The sequence below is a fragment of the Rhodotorula graminis genome, assembly GCF_001329695.1.
Source record: "Rhodotorula graminis WP1 unplaced genomic scaffold RHOBAscaffold_7, whole genome shotgun sequence".
In the NCBI taxonomy this organism is placed as follows: domain Eukaryota; kingdom Fungi; phylum Basidiomycota; class Microbotryomycetes; order Sporidiobolales; family Sporidiobolaceae; genus Rhodotorula; species Rhodotorula graminis.
The window spans coordinates 353,674-370,869 of NW_017264934.1; the positions used below are offsets into that span (position 1 = coordinate 353,674).

At 68.5% G+C, this 17,196-nt stretch overlaps 6 protein-coding genes across 6 annotated transcripts; 4 read left to right on the forward strand and 2 right to left on the reverse strand.

The window, feature by feature from the left end:
• Positions 1-698: 698 nt before the first annotated feature.
• On the reverse strand, positions 699-2,317 carry RHOBADRAFT_44246 (uncharacterized protein; the record flags this gene model as incomplete). Its single annotated transcript, XM_018414372.1, has 5 exons — positions 699-839; positions 1,039-1,328; positions 1,420-1,805; positions 1,871-1,935; positions 2,018-2,317. 5 exons carry the CDS (start codon positions 2,315-2,317, stop codon positions 699-701), a joined length of 1,182 nt encoding a protein of 393 aa, XP_018270775.1.
• Positions 2,318-3,211: 894 nt separating this feature from the next.
• On the forward strand, positions 3,212-3,964 carry RHOBADRAFT_14907 (uncharacterized protein; the record flags this gene model as incomplete). The annotated part of the gene is made up of 5 exons (XM_018412223.1): positions 3,212-3,397; positions 3,476-3,540; positions 3,604-3,611; positions 3,683-3,779; positions 3,850-3,964. Coding segments are annotated over 5 exons (471 nt in total), but the record flags the coding sequence as incomplete, so codon positions are not given.
• A 2,207-nt stretch (positions 3,965-6,171) lies between these two features.
• Positions 6,172-7,684, forward strand: RHOBADRAFT_53678 (uncharacterized protein; the record flags this gene model as incomplete). The annotated part of the gene is made up of 8 exons (XM_018416953.1): positions 6,172-6,205; positions 6,333-6,377; positions 6,462-6,515; positions 6,666-6,692; positions 6,756-6,877; positions 6,941-7,014; positions 7,083-7,287; positions 7,374-7,684. 8 exons carry the CDS (start codon positions 6,172-6,174, stop codon positions 7,551-7,553), a joined length of 741 nt encoding a protein of 246 aa, XP_018270777.1. The 3' UTR covers positions 7,554-7,684.
• A 222-nt stretch (positions 7,685-7,906) lies between these two features.
• RHOBADRAFT_53679 (uncharacterized protein) lies at positions 7,907-12,170 on the forward strand (the record flags this gene model as incomplete). The annotated part of the gene is made up of 5 exons (XM_018416954.1): positions 7,907-8,240; positions 8,327-8,393; positions 8,507-8,607; positions 9,320-9,627; positions 9,711-12,170. 5 exons carry the CDS (start codon positions 7,907-7,909, stop codon positions 12,084-12,086), a joined length of 3,186 nt encoding a protein of 1,061 aa, XP_018270778.1. The 3' UTR covers positions 12,087-12,170.
• Positions 12,171-12,405: 235 nt separating this feature from the next.
• RHOBADRAFT_44250 (uncharacterized protein) lies at positions 12,406-14,256 on the forward strand (the record flags this gene model as incomplete). Its single annotated transcript, XM_018414373.1, has 4 exons — positions 12,406-12,767; positions 12,858-13,640; positions 13,733-14,131; positions 14,217-14,256. 4 exons carry the CDS (start codon positions 12,406-12,408, stop codon positions 14,254-14,256), a joined length of 1,584 nt encoding a protein of 527 aa, XP_018270779.1.
• Positions 14,257-14,401: 145 nt separating this feature from the next.
• On the reverse strand, positions 14,402-17,088 carry RHOBADRAFT_53680 (uncharacterized protein; the record flags this gene model as incomplete). Its single annotated transcript, XM_018416955.1, has 5 exons — positions 14,402-14,632; positions 14,751-15,060; positions 15,154-15,471; positions 15,545-16,829; positions 16,901-17,088. The coding sequence occupies 5 exons, from the start codon at positions 17,086-17,088 to the stop codon at positions 14,460-14,462; spliced, it is 2,274 nt and encodes a 757-aa protein (XP_018270780.1). The 3' UTR covers positions 14,402-14,459.
• Between the last annotated feature and the right edge of the window lie 108 nt (positions 17,089-17,196).

Consider the following 17,196-nt stretch of genomic DNA (forward strand, 5'->3'; position numbering starts at 1 on the left):
CGTCTGGCCGTTCGACGACGTCGAGCCGGTGGTCGAGCGAGCGGCAGGGGCGGCCTTGAGGGATGCCGAGCTGCTCCTGCGGCGGAGGCTGGGTGGACGCCCACCGGCGGCGGCGGCCGTGCTGCCGTTCGCGCGGTCGCCCGAGATGACCGACTCGGTGCGGTTGGCGGGAGGGGCGTAGCCGTTGGCGTCGGCAGGGATGGAGAGGATGCGCGAGTTTGGCGAGGCAGAGTTGATCGGGAAGCGCAGGTCGCTCGCCTTGACCTTGCTCGACGACGAGGCTCTGCAAGGGGTGGCGGCACGGGTCAGCAAGGGTGCGCGCACGGCCGCTGCGCTGCGAGAGGACGAGCTGGGGCTCACTTGGAGAGGGAGGTTGCGGCGGACGAGATGGAGTCGCTCTGAGTGACCGACGACGTGTCGCTGGCCGACGAGGCGACTGACGAGCGGCGAAAGAGGCCCATGGTGTGCGTGTCCGTGCAGCAAGGGCAGCGGTGGTGCGAGGAGGAGGAGAGTGCCCCGCTCCTTCCATCTCGGCGAACGCGGGGTCACCGTCCCCGTCCCCTGGCCCTGATGTCGCGCTTTTCGCCGCTGAGCACAAAGCTGAGGGGGCAAGGACTGGCTGCATTTCTCCGACAGTCTATCTCAGAGGATCTACAGTGCTCAAGCACCGGTCCCTGCCCTGGCCCGGACCTCGCACTTCAGGTCGCCGCTGCACCGCCGCCCAGCTTGTACGCCACCCTCGCGTTCCCCTCGAAGAGCGCGTCCAGCGCGTCGCCCTCGAGGCCGAGACCCGTCAGGCAGTCGAGGTAGAGCTGCATCTCGAACGCCCACGCCGCCGACTCGACGGCCGGGTCGACGAGGCGAGCAAGGGAGAGGTACGACAGGGCAAAGTCGGGTCAGGCGCATTCTCTGAGAACCTGCACGAGGACGAGAGAGAGAAAGGGAGAGGTACGACAGGGCAAAGTCGGGTCAGGCGCATTCTCTGAGAACCTGCACGAGGACGAGAGAGAGAGATAGGGGAGGCGCACCGCTGCCGACCAAGATGCGCGACTCGCCAAACGCCTCGACGGCCGGCTCGAGCACGGCGCCGATCCTGCTCCTGAGCCGGTCGTACGCGCCGTCCTTGCGCTTGCGGCGGTACTCGCCCGAGCTGAACTCGGCGAACGCGGCGGCGACCGTCTCGCGGTCGGCCGAGTCGAGGAGGGCCGACAGCTTGAGGTAGACGTTGGGGAGGAGGGCGAGCTGGTACAGGGCGGCGATGTAGGCGGTGAGCGAGGCGGCGGGAGGGTAGGACGGGTCGGCGGTGAGAGGCGGCTTGGCACAGTGGTCTGCGTGCGCGACACGAGGGTCAGTGGGCGACGCGCAGGAGAACGCCTGCAGCAGACGTCGAAATGAAGGTGTAGAGAGCGTGGTGCGCACCGAGGATAAAGACAGTCTGCTGAGCCCCCTCCTGACCGACCCTGACGCGCTCGATGGCGTCGATGGCGTCCTCGAGGACCCTCGTGCGCCCCGTCTCCTCGTGCGTGACATCGAGCGTCATGTCGAACGCGTAGCCGTTCTCGCCGAGCCACTTGAGGCCGTCGACGAAGCTGTCGGACTGGAAGAAGCCCGGCGGCGAGTCCTGGAGGAGGTACCGGAACGACTTGACGGGCGCGTAGCCGAGGCGCTCGGCGAGGGCTTGAAGGGACGGGAGGGCGAGTAGGCGCGACTGGAAGAGGGCCAGCGCCGCTCGGCCGTGGTGGACGGGCGCCCAGGGAACAAGGGCGAGGAGGGGGACCGTAGAGTCGAGGGCGGCAGAGCAGACCCTGCGGCACGGGTGAGGGTCAGTACCGCCACGCTCGACAGTATGAAGGAAGGACTGAGGACGCACGAGTCGACCTCGCTGAGAGCAGCGTCCCACCCGCCCTTGCTCCCGTCGACGTCGTCGTCGTCGTGCTCGGCTCTGCGACGAGGAGGAACAAGGTCAGCTCGATTCGCGCCTCGGCCGACCCGAGGACTGGACTCGCTCTGCCTGCACAAAGACGACGCCGCGGAACTCGCTCTTGCCGCCGCCAACGAGCTTGATGCCGCCGTTGACGACGGCGCCGTACGCCGCGAGCTCGTGGGGCCCGACGAGCTGCGGGAGACCGCCCTCGTTTGTCGGCCACTTGACGGAGCCGGTAGCGAGCTGTTCGTGCGTCCACAGGTGCATGTGGGTGTCGACGAGGTGTCGGGGGAAGTTGCGCCGAGGAGTTGTGGGGGTGCTCGACTGGAAGGCGCGCAGGTCGAGTTTGGGCGGCGCGCGCTTGCCCGATTGCGCGGGAGGGGCTGCAGGCATGTCGATTCTGGCCCTGGCTTGTGCAGCTGGTGCAGGCAAGGAGTGGAGTGACGAGGCGAACGAGGAGCGAGAGCCACTCGCCCTCGCAACATCAACTCTCGCTCGAGGGCAACAGCGCAACCGTGCACCCTGCACTTTTGCTTCGGCTCCGCGCAGTCCCCTTGTCCATACCGCTCGTGGCGCCGCGCCTGGTCGCCGACACCTTGTCTCGTTCTCATCAGTTCCTCCTCCCTGTCTCCGCAATTCGACCTCGCCCAGCGGCGAGACGGCCCCAGTGGACCGGGCAGAGCTCAACGCGGTGGATCGGTGGCCCGCAAGAACACCTGAGTGAGTGCGCTGCTCGTTCTTCGTCCCCCACGCCTCCTCTCCCCCCTTGGCCGCACCCATTCCTGGCTCCACCAGCTGACCGAGACGCCCTAGTGCAGATGCAAGGTCACGCCGTCGACACCGGTCACTCGTGCGAGAGCGCGGGCCGCGCACGTCCGGCTAGTAACCGGAACGACGCTTGCTTTGATCCTTCTCGCGCGCTCTGCGGCTCTCTTGCCGCCGGGCGGGGCACTCGGGCGAGCTGCTCCAAGCCAGAGGTGCCCCGCCCGAGATCCTGCTCGTCTCTCTCTCTCTTCAGCTAGAACGCGACAGCCGGCCATGCACACCTCGTCGCTCGCTGCCCTCCTCGCGACCGTCGTCCTCGCCTCGTCCGCCTCGGCGGCGCCCGCGCCGTCCTCCGCCAACCACGACAGCGCGCCCGTCGTCGACCTCGGCAAGCACGGCAAATGGAAGGGCACGGTGCAGAACAACGGGACCGTGCACAGCTGGAAAGGTGCGCCCCTTGCTCATGCCCTTCCCCCACTCCCGCCGGACTCGCCGTCCTGACCCACTCTCGCGCACTCAGCCATCCCGTACGCCGCCCCTCCTGTCGGCGACCTGCGCTTCAAGGCCCCTCGTGCCCTCGCGACGCAGAACAGCACGGTGCAAGATGTGTCGGCCGACTTTGACGGCCACATCACGGCGTGCGTCCAGTTCGGCACGACCTCGTTCGTCGGCGTCAACGCCTCGCCCGGCACTGAAGACTGCCTCAAGGTGCGCCCCGCTCGCCCTCGCGCCTGTCGAGACTCGCCGCCTCGGCCCTGACGCGCTCGTTTCCTCTCCCTCTCGCAGCTGTGGATCTGGGCGCCGGCAGGGGCCAAGAAGGGCGACAAGCTCCCCGTGCACGTCTACACACAGTGCGTCGGACTTGCTCTGCTTCTTCTCCTCGACCCGCACTGACGCTTTGTCCTTGCCCGCAGCGGCGGCGGTGCGCTCCCTCCTCGTCCCTCGAACCCTTCCGAGCTCCCTGCCTGACCTCGTTCGTCGGTCCTCCCGCAGGCATGCAGAACTCGCAGTCGCCCAACAACGACTTCTCCGACTGGGTCGGCCAGGACAAGGGCTTCATCGCCGTCAACGCCAACTATCGCCTCGGCCTGTGCGTCCTCCTCTCCCTCGTCTAGGAGGGCACGCGCACGCGCGCGCGCTCATACTTTCTCGTCCCACAGGCTCGGCAACTGGAACAGCATGGGCTCGCGGTACGAGGGCGAGCCGGGCAACCTCGGCCTGCTCGACGGCCGCTTCGCCGTCGACTGGGTCCGCGAGAACATCGCCGTGCGTTGACCGCAGCTCTCTCTCCCTCTCTCTCCTGCCTCGCCTCCCAAATCTCACGTTCCCTTCCATCTCGGCTACACAGGCGTTCGGCGGCGACCCGAAGAACATCGCGATCGCGGGCCAGAGCGGCGGCGGCGGCATCATCATGTCGCAGCTCGTCCTGTACGACGGTCAGAAGCCCAACTACCAAAAGGCGATTCCTCGCAGCAACCAGAACTACGCCGCGTACAAGATCGAGGAGCTCACGGTGCGTCGAGCATGTTCATCGTCCTCTCGAGCTGTCGCTCGAGGCGACCTTCCTAAACTCAGAGGAGCTCACTCTGCCCCTCGCCGCAGACCCGCAACGACGCCTTTGCGCGCCTCGTCAACTGCTCCGACTCGGCTTCGACCCAGGACGGCGCCAAGAAGCAGCTCGAGTGCATGCGCGCCGTACCCGCCGAGAAGATCCGGCTCGCCGCCCTCGACTTTGCCAAGACGACGCAGGACAACGGGTCCGTCTACAGCTTCCTCTCGGCTACCGCAGTGTAACTAGAACGCCTAGACTTACACGCTGTCCCCGTCTGCAGCTTCTCGTGGCCGGGCTGGCTGCCCTCGATCGACGGCAAGACGCTCACGGACCAGCCTATCCGCCTTCTGAACAAGGGCAAAATCGCCAAGGTGCCCGTCATCAGTGCGTCCCTCTCTCTCATTCTCACGCGTGCACAGCGCCTGAACTCACCTCGCCGTCGCGACAGCTGGAGATGTGACGAACGAGATGGGCCAGCTCAACCCGCACCCGTCGGCCAACTTTACCTCGACCGTTGGCCCCGGCATCACGCCCGACCTCCTCAAGGAGCTCGAGCGCATCTACCCTGCCCCGATCGCCAACGCCTCGGCCAACACGAACACGTACCTCACGAGCGACACGCAGGGCTGGGCGCTCGGCAACGACTATACGTTCACGGGCGCCGCTTTCGCGATCTCGCAGGCCTACAAGAAGGCCGGCCTCGGCAGCTGGTACTATCGCTTCGACGCGCCGCAGACGGACAAGTTCCCGGCATACTACGCCGCGACCCACTCGGCGGACAACTGGGTCCGTCCCCCTCTCTCTCTCCTCAAGTCGCTCGTCACGGGGATGAGCCTGACTTTTTCCTCTTCTCCGCCTGTAGCACCTCCAGAACGCGACGAGCACGATGAACTCGACCGAGGCTGCCGTCGCTTACGAGTGCGTCGTCGTCCTCAAGCCGCTCTCTCCGACTTTGCGGCTGACCCTCCCTCCTTCCTTCCGCAGGTGGCGCGCGTACCTCTCAAGCTTCCTCAAGCACAACGAGTGCCTCTTGCTCTCTCTCCTGCGTCCTCGCATGCCCTCACTGACTCGCGCCCTCGTCGTCTGTTCCACCTACCCTTCCATCCACCCCCTTGCCAAACCTCCTCGTCCTCCCTGCTCCCGCCCACCCGCAGCCCGAACCACGACCGCCTCGACTCTGCACCCGAGTGGCTCGAGACGTCTACGACGTTCCGCTTCGCGCCACGCCTCGTCGTGCAGCAGCAGCTCGCCGCGTCCGCCAACCTGACCATGCCGACGAGCTCGGCGGTCGAGATCGTGCCGGCCAACGAGTACGACCGCCTGCGTCTGTGGACGAGCGAGGAGGTCATCGCGGCGACGAGGCAGTAGGTGCGGGTGACGAGCGGCGGGCGGGCGACTCGAGGAGGGGCAGGAACTTCGACTTGGCGGGCGCGCACAGTGTCGGCTTCCTCGTCGACTCGCTGTAGTTTCCTCTCTGTGCATGACTCGTTCTCAGTGCGCCGGGCGTGCTTGTCGTCTGCGAGCGAGAGCGGCACTGTCCTGCGAGTGCGTGAGCGCTCGAGCCTCTCCTCTTGCCCTCTTCCTCCGGGTCCGAAGACTGCGGACCGTTCCGCGTGCAGCTCGTCGCGGTTAGTCTCCTTGCTCGCGACAGAAAGCGCGACAGATTGCGCCGCAACGGGAAAGCGGCGCTACTTGCTCTCGGCCGCGGAGTCGAGCCGGCTGGCCGTGAGCGCGCTCGAGGCGTTCGTCACCTACAGCACAGCGACCAGCTCGCACAGCAACTCGACGGCACTCGCCAACACCGCGCACTGCCGCCTGTGCTGCTCCTGCGCCGTCTGCGTTCCCCCCACACCTTCGCCCCGCCTCCTCGCCTCATCCACCTTCCGCCCTTGATTGGAGCTCGACTCGCCCTCAAGCCACCGCCAGAGCCATGTCGGACCGCTCATCCGCGTTGAGTGCCACAGGTGCGCTCCAGGCCCCCCTCGCTCTCCACGTCCTCGCCGGACCGGTCCTCGTCGAGGTGCTTCCTCACGCACCGCGCCATGCGGCCGCTGACCCTCGGCGCGAGCGCGCACGGTGCCCCCTTCACAGAGCTGCCAGAGCTGTACGACTATCTCTGCAAGCTCATCGTCATCGGTGCGTCCGCTCGTTCCACCAGGACTCTCTCACCCAGTCGCGCGAGGCTGTGCAGTCGCTGACCTCGTCCTCCACGCGCCGCAGGCGACTCGGGCGTCGGCAAGTCGTGCCTGCTGCACTACTTCCTCAACGACAAGAGTGAGCACCTGCCGAGCGCGTGTCCCTCGAGCCGTGCCGAGCTGACCTCGCCTTCCTCTCTCTCTCTCTCTCTCTCTCTCTCTCTCTCTCTCTCTCTCTCTCTCTCTCTCTCTCTCTCTCTCTCTCTCTCTCCCTCTCGCTCTCTCGCAGTCCGGGATCCCTCGCCGCACACTATCGGTGCGTCCTGCGCTTCCGGCTGTGCTCAGTCCTCGCACCTCGTACTGACCCCTCGACCCGCAGGCGTCGAGTTCGCGAGCACCCTCATGCGCCTGCCGTCCTCTCTTCCTCCTTCCGCCGGCGCCGCACCGGGCGCTACGTCGAGCAAGACCCTCAAGGTGCAGTGCTGGGATTCGGCGGGTCAAGTGAGTCTCCCCAAGAGCGCGTGTCGCGCGAGCGAGGTGACCGACCTGTCGCGCCCCATGCAGGAGCGGTTCCGGAGCGTGACTCGTAATTACTACAGAGGCGCCTGCGGCGCCGTAATCGTATACGACATCACGAGGTGCGTCCTCATCTCTCGCGCTTCATCGTTGACGACACTGACTCGCGCCCCTCGTCGCCCGCCCGCAGCCGAAAATCGTTCGAGGCGTTGCAGAGCTGGCTGTCGGACGCCCGAGCGCTTGCGTCGCCCGAGCTCCAGGTCGTCGTTGTCGGCAACAAGATGGACCAGGAGGACGACCGGCAAGTGCCGTACCTCGAGGGGAGCAGATGGGCGCAGGACCACGGCGCGCTGTTTGTCGAGACGTCGAGTCGGCGGGGCGACAACGTCGAGCAGGTGCGTCCTCTGCTCTCTCTCGCTCTCTTTTCGGCGCACCTCGCCAAGGACCTCCAGCTGATTTCGAGCCGACGCCCATCCTGCAGCCGTTCATCCTCCTCGCGCGCGCCATCCTCCTCGCTGTCGAGTCGGGCAAGCTCGACCCGGACAAGGCGGGCTCGGGCGTGTCGTACGGCGAGCGGGCACTGCGGCGGATCAGCAGCTGGAGTGGGAGCCTGAACGGCGGGACCAGCAAGGGCAAGTTGCTCGGCGGCAAGTGCTGCTGAGGTCCTCGCGCTCGTTCCTCTTCTTTCTCGCCCTCGCCCTCGCACGACGTTCGCCTCTCCTCCCCTACCTTATCGTCGCCGTCGTGTCTCTGTAGCCGAACCCACGTAATCTGTCATCCACCGTCGCACTGCTTCGCTGGAAGTCGACCTCGTCTCGAGCTGCCGCCGAGAGTGAGAGAGCAGGGTACCGGGCTCGCTCGCTGCAGAACAAATCGCATTACGGTGCCACAAAAGCATGCTGGCTGCAGAGCTAGCCAGGAAGAGGGCGCGCGAGATGAGCCCTTCGGACTTACAGCTCGACGGCGAAGAGGGCGAGCTGGTCTCTCTCCCACACACCGCTCACATCGCGCACCATGTCCCGACGCACTCGCAAGCCCACGCTACGCGCCATCGAGGCCGCCCAGACCGCCATCCACCTGCGTAGTGCGCCCGCTGTCGAGCAGGCGAGGTCGGCCTCGTCGACCCCGCGCCACGCTTCGCCAGCCTCGAGCGTCGCCTCTGCGGGGCCGGCGGCCGCGCCGGTCAAGCGCAACGGCCGTGCCGTCAACGCTCGTGGTGCCCAGGCGGTCGCGCGCGAGCTGGCGAGGAACCACGCGTCGGTGCCCGGGCTCGGCGAGGAGGAGGACGAGGACGGCACCATGTACGAGGACGACTCGCAGCAAGAGCCGCAGCAGGACATGACCCTCTGTGCGTCCAGCGTTGCTCTCTCTCACACATTCCCTCTCTTGCGCTCGCGGCTGAACTGACTCGCCCTCGCCCCCTCCTCGTCGCAGACTGCGTGTGCCTCGGCTACGACACAGGAGAGCAGCCCATGATCCAGTGCGAGCACTGCAGCAACTGGTGCGTCTCGCGTTCCTCTTCCTCCCCCTCTCGTGAGCCAGAGCTGACCTCTCGACCCCCTCCTCTCGCCGTGCGCCTTCGTCCTCTCCTCTCGCGCCCTCGACACGCCACAGGTTCCACTTCTCGTGCGTCAGCCTCAACGACGACATCGCGGCCAAGATCGAGGCGTACGCGTGCGACATGTGTGAGCAGATGGGCATGGGAGCGACACGCCGTGCGTCCCTCTCGTTCCTCTCCTTCTCTCTCGGTCTGCGGTTCGGGAGGGCGCGACTCTCTCGACGGCAGCTCGGTCTCGATGGCGCACGATGTGGGAGCAGGGTGCAGAGGCGGACTAGCCGTCGGACTTGGTCTACGGCAAAGAGGCCGTCTCGCTGCTCGACGAGCCTGTCGCCGACCCAAGGTCTGCGCGAGGATCAGGCTTCGCCTGTGCGCCTCACTCGTCGAGCCACAGCACACGACGGGCTCGAGATGTCGTCCGCCCCTCCCTCCCCCTTCCGAGTAGCTGCCCCCCCTCCTCCCCCTCCTCGTGTCGTTGCCGCTCTGCAATGCCGTGCGCGCACCTCACCGTCTAGCGCCCCGTCGAGCTCGCGTCGCCCGCGACACGCCGCCGCGATCCTCCAGAGTCGAGTTTGCGCTGCGAGGTCGAGGGAGATCCGGTCGAGCGAGCACGAGGCAGTGGGTCGGCGGCGCAGGCTGAGGACGAGCTGCTGGAGCGGGTGGCGGAACGAGCTCGAGTGGGCGAGCGCTGGCGGCGAGCACTGTCGGGCCTGCTCTGGCGCCGTGTGGGCGTGTGGGCCAGGAGGACGAGGACGACGGTCGCTCTCTCCTCGGAGTGCGGGGTCAGGCTCACGGCCGAGCCTCCCCTCGGGCAACTTCGACCTTCGCATCTCGTTCCTGCGACTGACTGCCCTTGTTCCCTCGCGCAGTGCTCGCAGCTGCTCAAGTCGGCTCAAGCTCGTCGACGGCCTTCTACGCCCACGCCAAGGACGACTTTGACGACGCGACCTCGGACGCCGGCCCGCCTTCTGGCGACGACGACGACGGCGACGAGTCGATCGACGACGACCACGACGCACCAGACGACACCGACGACGACATCGACGACGGTAAGCCCGTCCCGTCCAAGAAGAAGAAGCGCAAGACGGCGGCTCGGGGCAAGAAGCGCGACCTCGCCACGTCTGACGATGACTACGACGGCGAGATGCACGACGACGCTGCGCCCAAGAAGAAGAAGGTGCGTCCTCTCTCACTGCCTGTGACTCTCGACCTCGGCGCATTGGTGGACGAAGTGGCACTGACCCTGGCCCGCACCCGCAGCGTGCCTCGAAACCTGCTCCTCGCCGTTCCTCGACCCACGACGTCAAGCCGTCGACCTCGGTCGCGACAACCTCGGTCCCCCAGTCCGACAAGACGCGTACCCACGTCGTCAAGCAGCTCACGACCATCTTCTCGTCCATCTTCTCGGCGGCCGGCGGCGGCGGCGGCGGCGCAGGTTCGGCCGGCATCGAGGTCCGGTCGGGCGCGTTCGCCGAGGAGGTCGAGAGCGAGCTGTTCGACGGGTTCGCCGAGGTCGACGACAAGGGCGTGCGAGGACCGCGCGCCAAGTACGTCGCCAAGTTCCGCTCGCTCCACTTCAACCTCAAGTCGAACGCGTACCTGCGCTCGCGCGTCGCCAACAACGAGCTCGGCGCCGCCAAGCTCATCCACCTGTCGGCCGAGGACCTGCAGACGCCCGAGCTGCGCGCCATGGCCGAGAGCGTGCGCGCCGCGAGCCTGCGCAACTCGGTCAAGGAGGCGCTCGCGGCGCCGACGGCCAAGCGCACGCACAAGGGCGAGGAGGAGATCGACAACGAGGCGTCGCGCATCATCGCCGCCGAGCAGCACGAGCGCGCCCAGGAGGAGCGCGACAAGATGGAGGTCGCCCAGCAGAAGAAGAAGGACGAGCGCGACTCGGCGGCCGCAGCGCTCCAGTCGCCCCTCGACGCCGCCTTTGCCGACTCGCACTACTCGGCAGCATCGCCCGGTGCCGGCGCCGCCTCGCCTGACTCGTCGCGCGAGTCGCCCGCCGCCGCCGCCGCCGTCCGACCCCGGTCGTCGCTCGTCCCGACTGGCGGCTCGCCGGGTCCTGCCGGCGCAGACGAGCGCGAGGGCACCCACAGCGGCGCAGCTTCGCCCGGCTCGCCGTTCGACAACGGCTCGCCTCGCCCGTCGGCCCGGCCACGTCAGAGCGCGTCGAGCTTCGACATGTCGTCGATCTGGACCAAGGCCAAGGCCGCCTCGCCGCCCGTCGACTCGCAGCCCGACGCCGCCGCCGCGCCAGGTGCGCCGCAAGAGCCCGTGCCGCAGTCGGACGACCCGTTCGACGTCGGCGGCGCCAAGGCGGCCGACAGCGGCGACGACGACTTTGAGGACGACCTCTTCCGGGACCCGGCCGCGTCGCCGTCCAAGCGCAAGCCCGCCGCGCTGAAACCTCCAGCACTCGACGAGCTGCCGCCAGTCTGGGCGGGCGACTTTATCGTGCCCGACGAGGGCGGCTTCCCGACGTTCGCCGTCCAGGTCGGCGGTCGTCCGCTCGGCTCGGCGCCAGGCACGTGGCGCAAGCTCCTCCCCAAGGGCCTGACGACCGCCGGGCGCATCCCGACCCCGACGGCGCAGAAGTACCTCGTCGACTGCGCCCTCGCCCCGACTCGCGAGCTCGTCATCCTCGCCCTCCTCCCCGACCTGACGGGCCCGTCGACCCAGTTCCCGCACAAGCCCGCCGCCGACAAGTGCCTCGCCAAGCACCAGCACATCGTCGACCAGTACGTTCGGCGCGACCGCATCGGCGTCGTCCAGCCGCCGAAAGAGCTCGGCAAGCTCGTCAAGGACATCTACATCGTCCCGCTCCGCAACGGCGACGACCTGCCCGACTTTGTCGAGCTCGTCGACGAGCACATCGTGCCGCCGTCGCGCAAGCGCGACAAGGACCTCGTGCTCGCCGTCCTCGTCGTCCAGAAGGGCGTCCTCCCGACGGTCCAGCCCGCACCCCTCGCCGTCACGACACCTCCCCCAGCTCCTCCTCCATCCTCTACCTCCACATCATTCGTCTCGGCACCTCCTGCCGCACCTCTCGCTGTCGGCCCGGCGCCGTTGCCCGCCGGGCCTCCCTCCTTCCCCTCGTCCTTTGCCGGCTCGCCCTTCCCGCATCACCCGCCCGGCCCGCCCTCGGCACACCCGCCTTACTCTCCCCCTGCGCACGTCGCCTACGGCGCTCCCCCACCACCTTTCGGCGCCCCTCCCCCTCCCGCGCCGCCCTCGACCGCCGCCCCGCCAGCGTTCGACCCGGTCGCCATGCAGTCGCTCCTCGCCCAGGTCAACCCCGACACGCTCAACTCGCTCCTCGCCAACCCTGCGCTCCTCAACGGCATCCCCGGCTTTGGCGCGCCGTCGAGTGCGCCCGCCCCCGTCGCCGCCGCAGCAGCACCGGCGCCGGCGCCGCTCGAGCCCTCGGCCGCGCGCGGCCCGCCCGTGCACCCCTCGCGCATGGCGCTCCTCGGCGCGGTGCCGCCGGCGGGTCCGGCAGGGACGACGCAGTCGCAGCAGCAGGCGCCGGCGCCGTACGGGGCGGCGAGCGACGGCGGGTGGGGCGCGAGGCAAGGTGGTCAGGGATACGGCCCGGCGCAGGGAGGCGCGGGAGGCGCGTACGGCTACTGAGGAGGGTCTGTGGGTCGGTGGTTCGTCGGCTCTCTTTGTCGGATCGTCGTCTGTGTCCCTGTAATTCGTTCGTGCCGCATCTTGCGCGTCGTGTCGGACGAGGCTCGAGAGCTTTCTCTACTCTTGGTCAGGCTCACCGCTTGCCTCATACTGTCTCGTGCGAGCTCCTTGATCGTTGTCGCCACTTACTGCACACGCTCTCGAGCGCACGAGAGCGAGGACACAAAGTCCGCGGCCATCCGCCGAGTGATCGAGATGGCGACGACGAGCGAGAGCTGCGCCCCCTCACTCTCGCACACGCCTAGTGCGCCGTGCAGCCATGAGCGGTGACCACCGCTACACCGCCCTCGACCACCATGCAGCTGCGAGCGCGCCGCCTGCGCCGCCCCCACTCGCCCGCCTGCGCAACCTCATCGCCTCGCCCTCGTCGACCGCCCGCTCACGGCGCACGCTCGCAATAGCTGCGACCAGCATCGGCATACTCATCATCGTCGCCGCGGCCCTACACGGCGGGCGGGCGCAGGACTTTGCGGCTGGGTTCGCTGCTCGGCGGGGGCGGCACGGCGCAGGGCGTGCGTACGAGGGCATGCTCGAGACGGTTCTGCGGTACGGCGAGCCGCAGACGGAGCTCAAGAAGCAGATGGGCGACGCGAGGTTCCTCACGGGCATGCTCTTTGGCGGGTGAGCTCCCTCTCTCCCTTCCACTCCATCTCGCAGCCGCTCCCCACGGCCGGCGTCTCCCCAGTCGAGCTAACTCTCGTACCCCTACAGGCAGTCGAACCAGCTCCTCGCCCTGATCAATCTCCTCTTCATCGGCAAAGAGCTCGGCCGCGCCGTCATCGTCCCGCCGCTCACGGGCATCCACTTTGGCGCCGGCCAGCACCGCCCGTTCCACCTCGTGTACGACTTGCCGAGGTTCTACTCGCTCACCAACATCCCGACCGTCCCCCTGTCGAGCTTCAAGACGCCGGGCGGCCCGGGCAACGTCGACGAGCGCGTGACCTGCTGGTCGCTCATGGAGAAGTACACGGGCGCGCCCAACGTGCACGCCGTCGAGACGGGCTTCGAGGAGCACAAGATCTTCACCGACTTCTGGGCCGTCCCGCCTTTTCCTCGTTCGAGCGAGGGCGCTGTCCTCGAATTCGGGCCCGTCGTCGACTTCCTCTCGAACACGACGGCCCAGCTCGAGTGGGTCGCCACGACCCGGCGCGAGTACTTGCCGCAGAAGAGCGTGCCCAAAGGCGTCGAGCCGTCGACTGTCGTCGCCGAGGACAACGTCAAGCCGTTCTTCGACCCGGTGCACGGCGTCCCGCCGACCGAGGACGACCAGTTGATGTGCCTCGACGCCACCTTCTACGTCGGCGACTCGGTCCCGCCGCCGCCGTACCCGCAGCACGTGCCGCTGGACCCGTGGCGCGTCGGCCGGGCGTGGAAAGAGGTCGGGCAGCACCTGCACTGGCTGCCCGAGGTCGAGGAGCACGCCAACGACTACCTCAAGGCGCTCTTCTCGGTCAAGCGGGCCAAGGACATCCCGCCCTACATCTCGGTGCACGTGTGCGTCCTCTCGCTCCCTGCCTCGTTCCTGAACGCGCACGACTGACCTCCTCGTCCGTCCTTTCCCTCCCCTTCTTCCTCGCCGTACGCAGCCGCCGCGGCGACTTCAAGGCCTTCCATGGCAACACGTACACGCCCCTGTCAAGCTACGTCTCGGCCGTCGCCGACGTCCGCACCCAGCTGCAAGCCCGCCTCGACCGCCCTTCCTCGCCGACCTCGCTCTCCGACAAGCCGTCCCTGCGCGCGTTCCCCATCCCGCCCGCCGAGTACGCCGTCGTCGTCACGACCGATGAGCCTCCCGGCTCGGACCTGTACGTCGAGCTCGCCGAGCTCGGGTGGCACGTCGTCGACCACGACGCGCAGCGCACGGTCGAGCGGTTGGGCGAGTGGTACCCGGCCATGCTCGACGGCGAGATCCTCTCGCGCGGCCAAGGGTTCGTCGGGACGCAGTGGTCGACGTTCTCGATGCTGAGCGGGAACCGGGTCGAGTAGTGCGTCCTCTTTTCGCTCTCTCTCTCTCCCTTCTCTCCTCGTGAGCGCCGTCCTGACGAAACCTCTCCCTCTCTCGCCCCACAGCTGGCAAGGCGGCGTGCAGGTCGTCGCCAACCCGAGGTGAGGAGCGCGTAGATAGCTCTCCAGTTGTTGTTGTACTGCAGTCGCTCGACGAGCAGGAGGTCCGAGCGGGTCGAGAGGAGATGGCCTTCTCAAGTTTGCGCTCTCTCTTTCCCTTGCGCCGCCGAAAGCGGCCTCGCTCGTCAGATGCTCGGACGACGATAAAGTGACATGCTCGCCCTGTGTCTACAGCAAGAAGAGAAGCGCTCAAGCCCTCATGGCCTCCTGCGCCCTCGCGAGCTCGTCCCGGACGCGCTCCTTGACCTCGACCGCCTTCTGCACGCCGCGAAGGTACACCCACCGCTCCTGCCCGACGAGCTTGAGGTAGACAAAGTTGGGAAAGTGGGACGCGAGGAAGGACACGGCTTGCGAGGCTTCGTCTGCGAAGGGGCGGGTTCGAGCGACGGGGTCAGGGATCTGGCTCGAGGGGGAGCGCAAAGAGAGAGAGAGAGAGAGAGAGAGAGAGAGAGAGAGAGAGAGAGAGAGAGGAGGACGCACCGAAGCCGATATTGAGGAGCGGGCTGTTGGCGACGGCGGTGCACACCTCCTCGAGGGGCGTCGGGCGCCCGGCGCAGCGCATGGCCACGACGTCGGCGACCGACCCGAGGCGGCTCAGCATCGCGTTGCGCTTGTGCTGCTCGAACGCGGTGAGCGGCACGGTCGCGTCGTCGTCGAGGGTCGACGTCGAGGCCGAGTCGTCGGCGTGGCGTTTGAGCGAACGCTTCGAGGGCGACGACTCGCCCGACGCGAGGGCCGAGAACGAGCCGTGGTACGCCGACTGCTGCTGTGCTCTCTGCTTGGCCTCGATCTGCGGGGCCGTGCGGCGCGCTCGTCAGTAAGGCGACGGGAGAAAGAGAGAGAGAGGGAGAGAGAGAGAGGAGAAGGGAAAGAGGCGACGTACCCGCTCGCGCCGTGCCGCCGCTCGGTCCGCCGCCGTGCCCGCCTTGGTCCTCACCGGCTTGCCCTTGAGGAGCGCGCCGACAAATTCGCGCGGGCTCGCGACGGGGAGGTCCGCTGCGCTGCTGCCGCCGCCGCCGCCGCCACCCTCGAGGAACGAGCGCGGGGCGGCAGCGCCGGCGCGCTTGGTCGGCGAGGGGGTCGAGGTCGAAGGGATGGCGCTCACGGCCGGGGCGAGGAGCGGGAGGGCGGCGAGCGGGATGCCCGCCGTCGTGCTCGACGTCGAGGCGGTAAAGTGCAGGTCGTCGTCGTCGACGGTGAGCTGTCGGGACGAGAGAGCGAGGGAGGTCAGGGACGGTTCCCGGACGAGAAGGAAGGACCGATCGGGGACGCACCTCGTCCTCCTCACGCTTGACGCCGCCCGCCCTGCTCCTCTCGCTCCACCTCCTCAGCCGCCCCTCGAGCTCGACCCGGCGCGCCTCCTTGCCCTGCGTCCACAGCGCGACAATGCTCATGCCCTCGCGCCCCTTTCCGACGCTGCTCGGGCTCGGCGGCGCGGCAGCGGCGGCGGCGGCGGCGGCGGCTGCGTGCCCGGGCCGGCCGGGGCTCACGAGCTCAAACTTGGGGAGCTGCGGGTTGGACCGCACGGCGACGCTGATGCCGAGGCCATACGTGTAGGCGACGCGCCCGGGCGCGGCGACGACGGCCGTGCGCGCGCGCGACACGATGAAGCCCATGCCGCCGACCTCGTCGTCGCCGAGGCCGCCGCCTAGGCCGCCGCCGTTGTTGGCGCGCCGAGGGGGCGACGCAGGGTCGTCGTTCGCGCCCTGCCAGGCCCACACGAGTCGGCGCAGCTCGTCCTCGCCGCAGCGGCGACCGTTGCTCTCGAGCATGCGGCCGAGGGTCGAGAGGTCGACGAGGTTGGGCATGCGGACGTGGGCCGTGCCCGAGCCCGTGCCCGAGCCCGAGCCCGAGTCGGGGTCGAGGTCCGACAGGGTCGACGCGAGGGACGCGCCCGAGCCCGAGGTCGAGAGGTGGAGGATGAGGGCGCGCTCGACGGCGTTGTGGAGGGCGAGGAGGGCGGCGAGAGGCGGTGGGAGCGGTGGTGATTGGGGGCCGGCGCCGGCGCGCCGAGGCGACGTGTGCAGGGCGAACGGGTAGCCGAGGGTTGCCGTCGCGGAGGAGGACGGCGTGGGCGAGGCAGGGCCGAGGGGAAAGGCAGGTCGAGGCGGCGGCGTCACGGCGCGGCGGTGGTCGTGCGGCCGAGCCCGAGTCGGCGTCCTCGACGGCCCGACCACCTTGAGCGTGTCGCGCTCGTCGTCGCTGTCGAACGTCAACAGCCTGCTCGCGCCCGTCGTCGTCGGCGGCCGTCGCGCCCTCGGGCTCGCCAGAGCCGCCTCGCGCTTCATCTCGTCCTCGACCTCCCTCCTGCGGCGCTCGCGTCGCGCCACCTCGAGGTCCTCGACCGTCTCTGTCGGCCCACCGAGGAGCAAGTCGGCCTCGAACTCGAGCTTTGTGCGCGGGTCGCCCGGCGACGGCGGGCGGTACACGCGGCCGTCGAGCTTGACGAGGAGCTTGGGCGACGAGGGGGAGCGGGTGCTGCTCGAGGTGCTGTTGGCGGCGAGGGTTGAGGCTGGGCGGCGGCGCGAGGCGGACGAGGGCGGGGTCGGGGGAGCTTGGCTGTGTGTGACGAGGGAGGTGAGCTCAACCTCGCGGGCGACGAGGCACGTGGGGGGTGAGGGTGGACGGACCCAGAGGTGTGCCCAGTAGAGCTCGCAGCGGCGGCGGTGGTCCTCCTGCGCTTGGTCGAGCCGAGTTGGGCGGCATCACGGTCCCCCACCTGGGAGCGGTGCACAGGTGCGGCGGGCGGTACGAGAGCGGGCTGGTCCTCGTCGACCATGTGGCGTGCGGCCGAGGTCGTGCGGGGCAGAGCGGCCATGTCGAAGGCCAGCGGATGGTGGTGGTCGAGGAGGAGAAGCGAGGGCGAGGAGCGAGCGAGCACAAAGCAAAGGGCCGCGATCACAAAGTGACGGGTCGACGTCTCTCT